The 14336-nt window shown below is 38.6% G+C and overlaps 1 protein-coding gene across 3 annotated transcripts in view; it reads right to left on the bottom strand.

Annotated features, from left to right (window-relative positions):
• Positions 1-14054, bottom strand: part of GSAP (gamma-secretase activating protein) — a 44828-nt gene extending 30774 nt beyond the window's left edge. For all 3 annotated transcript variants that reach the window (XM_030263746.4, XM_072919384.1, XM_072919387.1), the window contains exons 1-11: positions 13864-14054; positions 10361-10434; positions 7494-7550; positions 6694-6763; positions 6211-6267; positions 5990-6078; positions 5508-5577; positions 4413-4462; positions 3007-3111; positions 2014-2073; positions 1320-1363 (exon numbers count right to left, since the gene is read on the bottom strand). In XM_030263746.4, coding sequence (XP_030119606.4) covers positions 1320-1363; positions 2014-2073; positions 3007-3111; positions 4413-4462; positions 5508-5577; positions 5990-6078; positions 6211-6267; positions 6694-6763; positions 7494-7550; positions 10361-10434; positions 13864-13948 — 761 coding nt within the window. In that variant the 5' untranslated portion in view covers positions 13949-14054. The remainder of the gene's footprint in view (positions 1-1319; positions 1364-2013; positions 2074-3006; positions 3112-4412; positions 4463-5507; positions 5578-5989; positions 6079-6210; positions 6268-6693; positions 6764-7493; positions 7551-10360; positions 10435-13863) is intronic.
• Between the last annotated feature and the right edge of the window lie 282 nt (positions 14055-14336).

Genomic DNA, 14336 nt, shown 5'->3' with positions numbered 1-14336 from the left:
ACATACCTGACATTCACTTACTGCATTGTCCAACCATTCCTATACTTTGGAGTGAAAGCAAGTTGTCATGATGTACTGGAAATCCAAACTTGTGACACCTAATAAACTAACTCTACAGCCCATGTCTGTTAACCTACATTTTAATGTGCAATATGGACACTACCTTCAGTGGAAATACTTGAAAACAAAAGCACAAAATCACACTCACGTGGAACTTGTTATACCATGACATTTTCAGTCTCATGCTGCCTCTGTTTAATGGTTTTACAAATCTTTAAATCTACAAGGCCTATTTTCAGCCTGCAAAACATGCAGCAGAAGATTGTAGTCAGTCTGCTTTAGTTTTTTTTTTTCCCTGCTGGGTGTTTTTTTTTGTTTGGTTGTATTTTTTTACAGAAAGTATTTTGATCCTGTAGGATTTTTCCCTTGGTCTTCTGCAGTAATTTGTAAAAACAATAAAATAAAGTAAAATACAGCATTGAAGCTCTTACAGGAGCTGTGCTCTTTCAGCACCAACTGTAAGAGGATACAACCTGCACATGCAGGAGCACCACACTGAGCCTCATGCACAGCACTGAGACATTCCGAGAGCCGCAGCTGGGACAGGGTGGAACTAAACTACCTTCACCTACTGATACCTGCCCTAATAGCTTTGGCCTCCCTTTTTATTCACAAAAATAAATGGGTCTTTTTGGAATTTAAAGATAGATGAGAATTATGACAGAGTTAAACCATCCTGCCTAGTTCTTTCCCTCAGTTAAAACAGAGCCCTCAGGAGACAAGCTCAGATGTGGTCATGTGCATGGCAGACACAGGATCAGACAAATCTTCATTTTTGGAAGTGGAGAATGCTGGAGAAGAACAGAGTACAGGCAGTGTCTTCACAGGCCATAAAAAGGTACTATTGGTTTGCTTAACTGCCCAATAAAACTTGCAACACCAATTAAAAATGCAGAGCTTCCCTCGACAGATATTTTGACATCAACATTACAATATGCCCAAAGGTTAAAGCAAATTAATTTAAATAGGTTCAGCATACTCAGAAGGTTTAACCTATAGCTAGCTCTTCAGACAAATAATTATTTTAAATGGCACTAAGAAGCAATCAAGGATTAAATTGCTTTTTACAGTCGACCCTGATGAGAATAAGAACTGGAGGTCTGGACACAGTTTTCATGTTATTCTCATGTTCCAATACCACGTAGGCAACTGCAAACAAAGATATTGTGGTTTGGACAAATTTTACTTGGGTTTGTAAAACATTACCACATATATTAAAAGGGAAGCAAATCAAAACATTAAAAAAACAAACAACTTACTTTAATTGTGTGTCATTTACAGCAATATCCAGGTGTGATTCCAGCTGTTAAACAAAAAAGAAATCAAATCTGTTCTTTACAGAGGTCAATATACTATGTTTAGCATTTCAGACTAGTAAAATGTGTCATAGTCACATTTCACCAGAGTCAACATTTTAACAAGTTTATTTATCCTCCTCTAATTCTTACAGTCACTACAAAAACTCCCATAAAACAGATTCTTCTTAGAAAATAAATTGCTGCAGCGCAGCAATTGTCAGCCACTGGGATAAAGGTCTAGTAACAACCACATGTTGTCATTTTTATGTTCTTTTTTTTGTATTTTGGCTTCAACAAATGTTCCTGTCTCAGTTAAAACTGACACAAAATCACAGGGTTTCTTTGTCTAGTGCACTTGATAAGCCTGTTTTTTCAATAACCGAGTATAAGATCAGTACAGTGTAATATATGTCACTTACTGCCTTCTAGGTCAAAAAAGTGTAATTTCACTAAAGTTACCTTACTGTGGGAAAAATCTGAATCTGACTGAATATATTCTTGACAAGAAAATAATGCAAAAAATCCCCAAAAACCTCCAGTTTTCCTCTGAAAAAGTTTAAACAATGGAGAAGACAAACAGATCTCTGTAGCAGTACCTGGAAAACATACTTACATCCCACTAAAAACCATTTATAATGAAATACTCATAACTTACTATTGAGTTAAAATTTTCCTCAGGATAAAACTGGACACACCTTAAAGTACTCTTTGATTCCTGGAATTAAAAAGGATGTGTTTTGTAAGTAAGAAATGATATTACACAGACTGAGAAGTGACTGGATACTCAGCACCATTTTTCACACTCAACCTGCTTTGCTAAGAGATATGCAGAAGTTAGGGGACAAAAGAATTCAAAAACCACATATAACCCCTCACAATAGCACTATGACATGCTTCCTTCCTGTCCCAGATCATTATCTGCCAATCATATATAATTGCGTGGGCTCTCATTTAAGCACGTCAATACATGTCTCACACATTTTAGAAAGTTAAAAAAATGTTTTCCATATCTACCTATATGGCAGAAGAAACTGTATCTTACTTTGGTCAGTTCAAAAAGGGTATCTCAGAAACAAAAGCATAAATACATTTCTCCATCACAGTTCACTCCTGTTATTTCACAACATTCACTCTTTTTGTGGCTAAGAAGAATAAAGAATTTTTTTTTTTATTTACAGAGAATGCATCAAGTGCAAATAGTCCCTCAGACAAAAAACAAAACAAAACAAAACAAAACCAAACCCTAGGAGTTTCAGAGCTTCTTGCCAAGAACCTCTCCTCATATGGTCACTCAGTAAGTCTGCACACAAAATACCTTCTAGATTTGAATTCTCTAGAAGAGAGGCATTATACTCACAGCAGTTTTGGATAGACTTAGATACTTTTGAATAGAAGACCTTTCTAAAGAAAAAAAAAACAACATTACCAAGCCCACCTTTTTTATAGAAAGCACTAAGACCACCAGTCTTCTTGTAATGTACTAAGCACAACAGCAGCTACAGCAAGTTTGGCTTTTGCTTTAGGTTATTTGAGACAAGAACAAGACCATCCTAATGAAAACAAAGTCCTGCTTGCTACTCCACACACTTAAAACTTCCCTGTCACTAGACAGGCAGGAACAAAACTGCAAGAATGACTTTCAGCTCACCTTTGGAACAATGTAGAAGAGTCTTTGCTCCATCATATCCCACTGTGCCCAAACGAGGTCATCTACAACTTTGGCTCTTGGAAGCTGACCTGACTTTTGAATCACCTACAGGGAAAGAATAAAAATATCAGAAGCCATTAAATAAGGTTTTGCAACAATTATGCACAGTCTATGCTATAAAGAGAAAAGCAGTGAGAGAACACACACAAATAGTAAGGAGCTTGGAAGGAACAGGCGCCTTGTCAGCAGCATGAACTCCACCTTTGTTGTGTGCAGGGTGCTCAGTTTAAAGAGATCAGAAGCACAGTTTTCAGAGTACACCTACTAACAAATCTTCTCTTTCAGTCTTCCTTGCAAGAAATTCACCACTTAAACTGCTCAAAGTGAACGAAGAATAGCAGAGGCACCCTTCCTCAGAGAGGAGGGAAATACCACAGTCAGTTCAGAATCAGCTGCATTAACTACTGAAGGGAGATGTGTCAGCTCCAAAAGAGATTTCTATCCAAAGGCTCAGCCACGTGAGAGAGAGGGCTGATGTAGAGAAAAGGCTTGAATTGTGGAAAACTGTTGGGATTGTACACATGCAGACCTGCACGATATAGGGAGATTTCATTTCAACCAAAACAAATCTGTTTGTCAGAAGGACACCAGATCAGTCTGTTTTCTGATTATACTTAAGTCTTTGCTCCACTACTATAGTCTAGCATATAAAATGCATCTGCTTGAAGGATCATGATAAACTGAGTAAACCATGAAAGATTGCAAAGGGACAAAAATCAGGTCCTTAACTTTTCCTTCAAAGCCTACATTCACCTCCATAACTCAAAAAATTTGCTTTAATGACACAATTATTTACTATATTAGACAAGTGCTCATTAATAATAAGTCTTTCAAGCAGAACATCCACAATTTGTTGACAACAAATTCATGTTAAAAACAGAACAAGAGATGAGGGGAAACAGAGATTGGAATATTCACTGTACTTGGACTGTATCTAAGTTTTATATCTTCTGTACATTTGTTATTTTAAGTGAATATTCTACTGGGTTCACACAGACTCATAATAGATAAGGTTAGGAAGACAACTCTGAAAATATTTTAAATGGCTGCAAATATTTTAAATGGTTTTAAAATTAATAAACACTATGTTTACTCCCAACGTCTAACACACAGAAGCATTCAGCAACACATAACAAACTCAGTAAAATAAATAATTTTCCTCATAGATTACAAGGTGTAAAGCTTTTCAATCATCTTTGTGGTCACCTGCATAAGTTGCCATAGTAATCGATGCTTTCTTTAATAAACTTTGTGTTGCCCAAGTATAAAACTAAAAAAACTATTAAAATTTTCAGCTAAATTAATTAAAGCAAAAAACCTCAAATCCAAAGATTTTTTGATCTTACCACTGTGTTTTCTTCTTCTGCAACAACATGAATGTCAAATTGTTCAATATCTTTAAAATAAAATTTTTAAAAATCATTACAAACAAACATTTTAAAATGCTTTTATACAGCTTATTAAAGAAGCTCACCTCTTAGAATTCTGTACAAATACTTTAGAGTCAGGAAAGTCCAACTCAATGCAAGAGAAAATCTGTGACACATGAGCAGAGGTACCTACACAGAGACTTGGAGTCTCTTCCTTTCCTGAGCTAAGAGCAGCCTCAGCCATCACACCTCATGGAAACAGTTCCCTGCCCACATCAGCACAGCACAGGCTTGAAGAGCAATGACTGGAATGTGCCCAACCAAGCCAAGGAGCACCCATGGAATGAAAGAGTCTGCAGAGCTGCATGCCCATGTCCCAGACTATCCCTGACCTGTTTCACTTCCTGTCATGTACACCCCTCACAGTCCTTTCCCACACAAAACTCCTGGAAATTATCCACAGCTGGCCTGCATGAGAAGTGCAACATCCACCCAGCAGATGTTGTGGTTCTGATTTAGCTCTGCCCACCTAAGTCCACCTACCCAAGGCTGGTGTCTAGCTCAGGGAAAATGGGCCTCTCCAAAGGGATGCAAAAAGAGATCTCACCCTATAATAGGAAGGAAAAACCCAGTCTTTTCCAAGTGTCCATCTTTATCTATTCCCTGCCATTAGATTAGGCTGAACATGCAATGTTAGTTGAATCCAAGGAACTATTGCTCTATTCTTGTCCCACTTCCCATGTTAAGTTACATCTTTCAGTAGACTGATTTGCTCTGGATTTATATAGGCAGTTATAAGAAGTCAATTTTAGCTTTTTTTTAGAAATGAAGATGATAACTGATGAATGCAAGAGCTAAGCAACTAATTGTAGACAAAGATGGCCATTCCATTAATATTGAAAAAAAATCTGGTAAATGATACAGGTTTTGAAAGACCTTTGGCATACCTAGAATAACTCACATCCTTCTTTTTCCTGTTTTTTTCCCAAATAAAAGTCTACCAAAAATATAAACTATAACAATCATCTTGAAGTAAAAGAATGACAATGTACTTTGAAAATATTAACTCACATTTATCTTCTGAAACTAGCAAGAGACGACTTTCTCTAGAAGCACTTCTGCCTTCAACTGGATAAAGAAACTATACAGAAAATTTCACAAAAGTAAGTAAAAAACCAAAGTAGTTTAGAATATCTATCTAAAATGTTTTGGGCTTTTTTTAGCTGGATATTTATATATTTTTAAATTAAATCAGTCACACTAATGATATTTAATTAGTAAAAATAGCTATTATTACATACTAATAGTCACCAGTCACTATAACTGCAAACTTTGGAAAACTGAAGAGAAATAAAAAAGCAGCCTTCATGTTGGAGAAATAATCTATACCAAATATTTTATGAAGCTTCATTTTTTTATTTCTCTGAAGAAACTGGGGACATTATCTCTCTAACAGTTGCAAGATAACATGAGATATTTCTGCACTAAACCATGTCTTCTCTTTAGCATAGCAGATTAAAAGGGCTTATCTTTAGATTAGTTGAATACTTTACCTGCACTCGAACACAGCTATCCACAGCCTTTAGGACTCTCACATTATTAATGGGATGAATTTCAATTAGCAAGGTTAAATACTTGGATACTGCAAAAAAAAACCATGTTTTAGATAACATTGTTTTATGTAAGAAAGTTTGCTTTCTAAACTGAAATACCTGAGAAAGAAAGCAAAAAGGTACAATATTTCAAACAGTATTAAAAAATCCACTTGCAGTACCTGACTGTAAGAGCTGACTTGCTCTTTCTTCCTCTGTATATTGACAGAAGCTGACTGCTGTGGGAGGAGAAAACACAACACAACCACAGTGAGTGTTCATATTTGACATTAATCTTATCAAACATCCTTGAAAAATGAACATCACAATTCTTTTACCAAAAACATATATGTTAAAGGAACATCAGAAGCTCTTCTGACGTAGCAGGTATGCACAAATGCAGGAGGAGAAAGTGACCAAAGGGGCAGTGTATCTTAGATGTTTTAATAAAACAGCAATATTGTCACAGATGTGTATGTTATTATTACATTATCACAGATGTGTATGTTGTTATTACATTATCTGACAATGGATCCACAGAAATTCATAAACTGCTATGGGCAACACATAGGTCAAAATACATTTAAGAAATTCTAAACCCAAATGTATCATCCTACTAAACTAAACCTTTACCAAAAAAATCTAATGATAAAACACATATTTACCCAATAAGGTTCTTTCATTGTTGATTGAACAGCTGATTATGTGCAGATTCTTCTCAAACATATAGAGGTGCTACAGAGAAACACAGTAATGTTAATAACTGTGCTTTTCCGAACTCCATAAAGGAAACCATCTAATTACTTCTCCTTAGGAAAATACTGCTGTCCCACAGTTTTTATCTTTAAGCCATATATTATCATGCCCAGAAGAACACATTTCAAATTTCAGTTGTGGCAATTCTCCTTTTTCTCATGTGTGTTTTTTACTGGTTCTTTTGCACTCTATGTAGCCATAAAGGCAGCATAGTAGACTTTATATAAATACAAAATTTCACTCATTTCATACTATTACAGGGACACCTTCAAAAACTTGTTATCATGATTTTAGTTACTGAATTGCAGTGTGTTCAGTTTTAGAATAAAATAATCTCTTAACATGGTATCACCAAAAGGACCAAGAATGCACATATAAAGTAAACTCCAAACATTTACTTCTTGGCACACATGTGCAATATGAAGAGGAGTGGAAAGGACTTGTCCTTTAAAAGGTGGTTTAGAAATGAAGATTGCAGACATGATGCTTTACTACTCTCAAAGCCTTTCAGATGTTCTGCAATGTGGTGCATTTTAACACTATTGAGAATCATTCCAATACCTTCTCCAGTATCTTTTCTGTTTCCAACAAGGATACGCTCCTTAAGGATATAACATACTGTGTTGCAAAGCATCAACATGTGAAACACTGTTGTCACCAGAGGGAACAGCACTGTTGTCACCAGAGAGAACCCTAGTATTGCTCTCACCTCATTTTGTTTAGTTTGAAGATCGTACAATCCAATGTGAGTGTTTCTCTGATTTCCCTATGGAGGGAAACAAATTAGCACTAGCAATATAAATATACACAAAGTTAAACACTGGTCTTTTTTTTTCCTACCTTGTCCTCCCTGCCCCTTGACACACATCCTCACTCACACACATTTCTGTCCTATATATAAAGAGGCAACTAATTATCTAATTCCAAGAAAGCAAATTCTAATTCCAAGAGAACAAAGATTTATTTTTTTTCTTTTAGAACTAACACATGGGATAAAGCTGAAATGTGGCCAATCCACAGACCATAAGCCATTGCATAAACCTAATGCCTCTCTCTCACTTTGCTTCTAAACTGGTTTTAAGTTACAGACAATAGGGCTAGGAAGAGAGATGTCTGTACAAGAATCAGTAGGGATGCTCTGGCCCCTGGAGATTTAAGGCTGGAATTCTGAACCTCACCAGCTTGGTAGGTCAAAACGGAGCACAGAACCATTGAATCACCAAAAATCAGCTCCCAGTGATCTGCCTGTAGCCCGGAAAAAGGATTTCAGGTCTGTTTCTGGCTTTGAAAAGTAACATAATATATATCCTTTCTAGCTTATCGATAAATAAATACTATTATGATGATTTTTTTTGGGGGCACTTACAAATGTTTGGGACTACAAATCAAAACTTTATTACTTCTTAATTTTTACCATACCTTATATTTTCCAAACATATTAAGAAAGAAAATTTTGCTTTGCAGCATACACTGGATAGCAAATCAAACTGATGTGTATTAATATATAATATTAATGTATTCTGGGTATAGGCACTAAATTGCTGAACTACTGAAATTAAATCCAGCCACACAGGATTCTACTTCCACAGTGAGCTTCATTGTTTTTAACAACTGCTTAGGGGGAGAGGGGAGAGATCTGTGGTTATTTACAAATTTATGGCAACTTGCTTTGTGAAGTTGAAACAAAAGCCTGAGTATTTGCTTCCTAAGGGGTCTATTTCTGAGTGTGTCATTATTGTTGTGGCAATGACAAAAGTCTTTGACTTCTGATTTAAACAAGGAAAACAAAATGTCTTTATATTAAGACACAGGCTCCAGGCCTCCTAATTTAAGATTAAGCAAGTGCTTTCACAAATAACTATTTTCTTTCAAGCATGTTTGAAATGTTAACACCATCTTACTAAGATACTGAAAAATACACTTTACAAGACTGGTAACAGAACAACATCAATGCCCATGACAATGCATAAACTAGAACACTTATTTTCATGTGCACTCTGAAGATTCTTGCATTACCTTGCAAATAGAATTCACTTCTGTTAAAAGTATCTTCCTTTACATTAACTATTAATGTCACAAAATATAGACACTGTCAAAACCACAGTATAACATAATACTCTAAAATAACCTTGAATATAAAACACCGTGTCCACCTTCCCTTGGTCTCACACAGAATACACTTGACTGTCTCTCACTTAGAAGACGAAGGTTGTTTTCTATTTTTATCTATTAAGAAACAAGCCAGGCCAGCTCAGTCTAGTTCACATCCTCCACACCGTACACCTCCCAAAGAACAGGCTACAAGTGGTCAGTTCCCTAAGCTCCACCAGCTGCTTTGACCAGATCCCTACAGACTACAGTGGGAGCTTAAACACCCAGCATGCAGGCAGACACCTACATTTAGACATGAGAACCTTGAGCTACAACTCATCCCTTGTGCCAGCTGTAAGAGCCCGAAGAGCACACAAGGCAGTTAGACTGTCAGAGGCCCAAAAAAGCTTAGTGTGCGAATCTACAGGTGCTAGAAAGCAGCAACACCACACACACAGAGTACCAACTCTCCTGCTGAGCCACATGGTTATTTGTATTAAGTCTTCTAGAGTCTTAAGCAATGAAAAAACCCAAACTTTGACATACTCTTTAGAATTTTTTTTATGGTTATTGTTGTCTGGTACAAATTCCCCTCCCTATGCTTGTACTAAAGGAAACATCCACCCACAGTGAAAGCATATTAAAGTAAAAGCCTTGATGAAGGCCTCACCTCTTCCCTTAACCCTAGGGAAGCTGGACAGTTTTAGCATTGTGAGCCAGAGAGGAATCACAGGCACCCCTACTCTACTGGACTTCATCTCATATCTGTACTCCTCAAGAACTAAGATCCTCCAGGATCCAGCTGGATCTACAGACTTCTCTGAGCTGCACAGTCAAGAAGCACAGTTTTTCTCATCAAAAAAACAATGAGAAGAAGACAAAGTTCCATTTTCTAAAACCATTAGAAAACCCACTTGGGAGTAAAAATAAAACATATACCATGGAGAGCAGAATCCTATGCTAAGAAGCCAGTTCTAGATACTTCAAGACATCAAATAAACAAGAGTTACTTCAGACTACTTGCAATGAAGTATTACAGATTAATCTTAAAGAAAGGTATATGCAGAAACAGGGCTAGATAAACGGTATCTTAAGACATTTTAGTAGGAGAAAACATTTAACTAAAGCACTGCACATTAATTTAACAGCTAGGCTAAGAAGTTGAGGGTGAAATAATGTGTTTATGAACTGTTTTAAAGAATTTGCATTTCATTCATGGGGAGATTCTGGGCCAGCAAAAAATCAAGGGCAAAAACCCTACGGACTTAATCAGGTGAGTACTTGACTCTCCATTTCATCATTCTTAACCTTTGACTGAAGTGGAGATGAGTATTTTCCCACTGCCCAACCCCCCACATTGTAATCAGTTGTGTTTCCATGTTCTAACACTTACTTCAAAAAAAAATTAAACTGCAAGAACTCAATTAGATTCACATAGAGTACTATTCTCAATTATATTTTTATTAAATTCCAAGGTGGACTTACCTTCCATGTATAAATAATTTTTCCATTTCTTTCGATATTTACAACGTAGGGTGCTGATGAATTCTCAGAAGTGTCTGAAATAAGAAGTACAAAAAGGCACAGGATTTTCATTTCAGCTGGTTCATCCTATAATTTATGCACACTTTAAGGAAATATGCTAAATACATTTTTACTTGTAAATACTTATTTGCATATGCCAAAATTACTCCTTTCTGGAAAAAGAGGGAGTACTTCTTGCACCATTATTTAAATCTGATAAACTTAAGCACAGATAGTTAAGGGACTTCAAAACATGCAAGAAAAAAATTATTTTTGCAAACACCTACCTCATCATTATAATTATGATTCTAATTACCACTATCTTTTGTTATGAAAATGTGCTTTTCCAAAGAATAAAAAAACCAAACCAAACCCAAAATTATCCCTTGCATTTATTCACTACACACAACATAGGGTTCAGACAGTTAAGCCAAACTCCAGTCTCCCGGACACTACAGAAAGAGAGAACTAGCCTGAGGAAAATATCATTTGCTCATCTGCCCCTTCAGCATCTCAAAGGAAAGCCTGAAAACAAACTACATCTTTAGACAGTAGTTCTGTAACACAAACACTACCTCTCCTGTGTCGTTCTTAGCCCCCCCCCCCTCCTCCAAAAAGAAATAAATAAAGAAAAAACCCACCAAAATCCAAAGAACCCCAAGACTAAATACCATATAGAGAGATATGCAACCTACCTACAAGTACAGGGAACTAAACAATGCAGGGCACAAAATTATTTGGGATGTGAATGAAAGAGTACTGTTAAAATAGAAACAAATAAGCAGGAAACAAAGACGGACACAGAAAGAGAAGAGCACATCTGGACAAAGCAGTACAAATTAAAAAGAAAACCACCAGAAAAAAAAGATAAAATATTGTACTTAAGGTGACAAAAATGCTTTCATGATGCTGCTTTTACGTTTTCTCATCACCGCAGCCAACAAAAATGTGCTTATCTTCAATGGAATTTTTATTAGAAGTGGAAATTTTGCCCTTAGTAAGGCTGAAGCTTATATGATTGGTCTTAATTTTATAATAAAGGTGGCCTGCAATTCAGTAAGCATCAACATAAAGAACTCTCCTCAACCCTCTGCAAGCATTTACTGACACTATTTACTTGGCAGTTATCACAAAGTGTTGATAGAAGGAAGACACTTAGTGAAACTTAGTTTAACAAGCCTGATACTATAAACTGGCTTGTACAGCTTGCAGTGATAAGAAAAAAAAAATCTGTTTTCAAGTATTATCAGAAGAAAGTAAATTTTCCATTTCGTTGTGGGAGGACAATGAAAACCCTTCCTGTACATTGAGCAACACATCACTTTCTATTGGTTTCAGATCACTCGAAGTACATTAGGGCTAGATGGAGACAACTGGGAGAGTCTAAGGTAACAATATACTCTCTTTTTTTTAATCTGAAGCTTCCTGGAACTTAACAACCACCTCAAACTTTCAAGATGAGTACTACGGTCTCCACATTTTCTCACGCAATACTTCCTCAGAACAGAATTTTTGTAGAGAAGAAGGTCCATGAGCAATCCCATGTCAATGAATTTACCTATCACCGGACACAGACATCTTAAAGGTGCTGAAAAAGTTCTGTGTCAGAAGAGAATTTCTCTTCTGAAGAGAACAGCCAGTGGGAATATGGAGGCAAAGAAGTGGCAATGGTCTCTGCCCTTGGATACTCCTGCAGTAAAATCCTGCACATGAATTACAACTTCTTATTCACACCCACAGCTGAGACCAGCAGATGAAGGGCTGCAAAAGAACCAACCCAGCCTGCCTGCCTAGAACACAGCTTTTACCAACATAATCAGGAGAATGCAGAGTCTGATTTCCTGAAGGCCATTATATGCAGCTCATAGCAAATTAAGTGGAATAAAGAGAACAAGGCTAATTCACTTTGCCTGCCGCTCCCTTCCTATCATCACAGCTACTCCCAGCTCTCACGCAATTAGCAGTTCTCACATGCTATCAAGTGCTTTCAAGTCCTTAGAGAGAAAATAATAAATATGAATAAGTAACATCTGAAAATACTGACACAAAGTACCATGACTACTAAAAATTACTTGCTTTCTGTGATTAGATATTTCTTTGATGTTTAAATTAATCTTTCCAAATCCCTACCTCCCACCTTCACATTCCTAATATGACAGCACTGCATGAGGGGGAAGAAGTCACTATACACAGATAAGTTAAAATGCAATACAGCAGTGCTGGTATTTGATCAGATGCACCCTCCAAACTAGATTCTTATGATTCTGTATTACCAGGGACATTGCTGAATGAAGACTCCATTACATTTTAAAAGACTCAATACAATTTTCTCCTTCCCAAACACAAGTCAGTGCCATTTTGAGACCCTTATGCCATTAACATATAGATTGATTTATCTTTGAATACACCACTGATGAACTGATAAATTCCTAGATTAATAAATGAGTGGTGAATTCCAGAATTTTGCCTCAGATCCCTTCAGTATACCTTTCAATAATTGTTCAGTAAATGTAGAAAATGCAAAGTATTTTTTAACGGATTTTTCAAATGACGGCTTGCTAAATAATTCTCTTATTTGCCAAGCTGACACTTTCTGATTTGTCACCAAACAAAATTTTCTGAGCCTATCTGACAACAGCCCCTCAATGCAGGAAGCAAGTTAAGTATTTTAAGTGAAGTAAAAGCAACTGAAGGCCTTTCAAGTTCATCACACTTGCATATCTATGGCATTTCTATTGAAGCAGTAACTTTTACTGTATTATAATTTTATTAGAATCAGGTTTGCATCAGTTTCTGAAAAGCAGAACTGAGCCAGCTGCTGTGCGGATGAATAACAAGCAAAAAGCCACAGTGACAAGAATACGGGAGGTCACTTTTTTCCAACCACTACCCCGAGCCCTCGCTACGCCGGCGATCGCACGGTGCTGTGACAGCTGACGCTGCATCTAATTTTAAACCACCACTCGTTTACCAGGCACACCAAAGTGTTCAGGCTGTGGGGCTTCTCCACCCAGAAAGGGAGTAGCGTGGGAGAGGGAGTAATGCTAATTCTTTTTTTTTTTTTTTTTTTTTTTTGGCTGGGGTGGAGGAAAGAGGGGAGAACAAAAAGAGAAAGCCCCAAACGTGTAAACGTGTGAAGAAGCAGGAAGAAGAAACAAGCTGTAGAGTGCAGCAGATGTGTAGAAGTGTTTTCGGCATGTCAGAAACTCCTTGAGGACAGCAAACTTGCCCGCCTCAAGTCCCCGGGCACCCGAGGGTCGCTCCCCCGTGCCCAGGGGCCGCTCCCCGCCGCCAGGCCCGGCCCCGCGGCGGAGCTCCCGCTGCGGGCTGCCCGGGAGAGACCCGCACCGGGGCCTCGCCGCAGCCCGGCTCCTCCGCGGGCGGGAGGGCGCGGAGGCGGCCGGAGAGAGGGACAGGCAGCCGGCCCGAGGGATGGGGCTCTCCTCGGCCTCCCGGAGCGTTACCTAGAGCCGCGGCGCAGCCCCGCTCCACCAGCCAGGGCACCACGTCCCTCCGCAGCTCGAACTCGGGCGCCAGGCGCAGCAGCATAGCCGCAGCCCGGCCCGCCGCCGCTCCGGCTCGGCCGCCCTCAGCCCGCCCCCGCGGCGGGGCGGCCCTCAGGGGTTCCGGCGGCTCCCGGCCCGCTCCCGGCCCGCCGGCCCTTCCGCTTCCTACAGCGCCTCCGAGCCTCCCGCCCGGGCCCGCCAGACTCGAAGGCTCTGGGCTCTGGTTTTCCCCATGGAGCGGGCTCCTCCGCAGGCCGGCTGGAAGGATCACAGAATCAGAAAATATTCTGAGTTGGAAGGTACTCACAAACATCACCAAAGTGCAGCTCCTGGCCCTGAACAGGTCAGCCACCAGAATCACACCATGTGCCTGAGAGCGTTGTCCAAACGCTTCTTGGAGCTGTGACCGCTTCCCTGGAGAGCCTGTTCGA

Source organism: Taeniopygia guttata, chromosome 1A (assembly GCF_048771995.1).
Source record: "Taeniopygia guttata chromosome 1A, bTaeGut7.mat, whole genome shotgun sequence".
In the NCBI taxonomy this organism is placed as follows: domain Eukaryota; kingdom Metazoa; phylum Chordata; class Aves; order Passeriformes; family Estrildidae; genus Taeniopygia; species Taeniopygia guttata.
The sequence above is the reverse complement of the archived record's forward strand: the minus strand, read 5'-3'. Positions and strand labels throughout refer to the sequence as shown.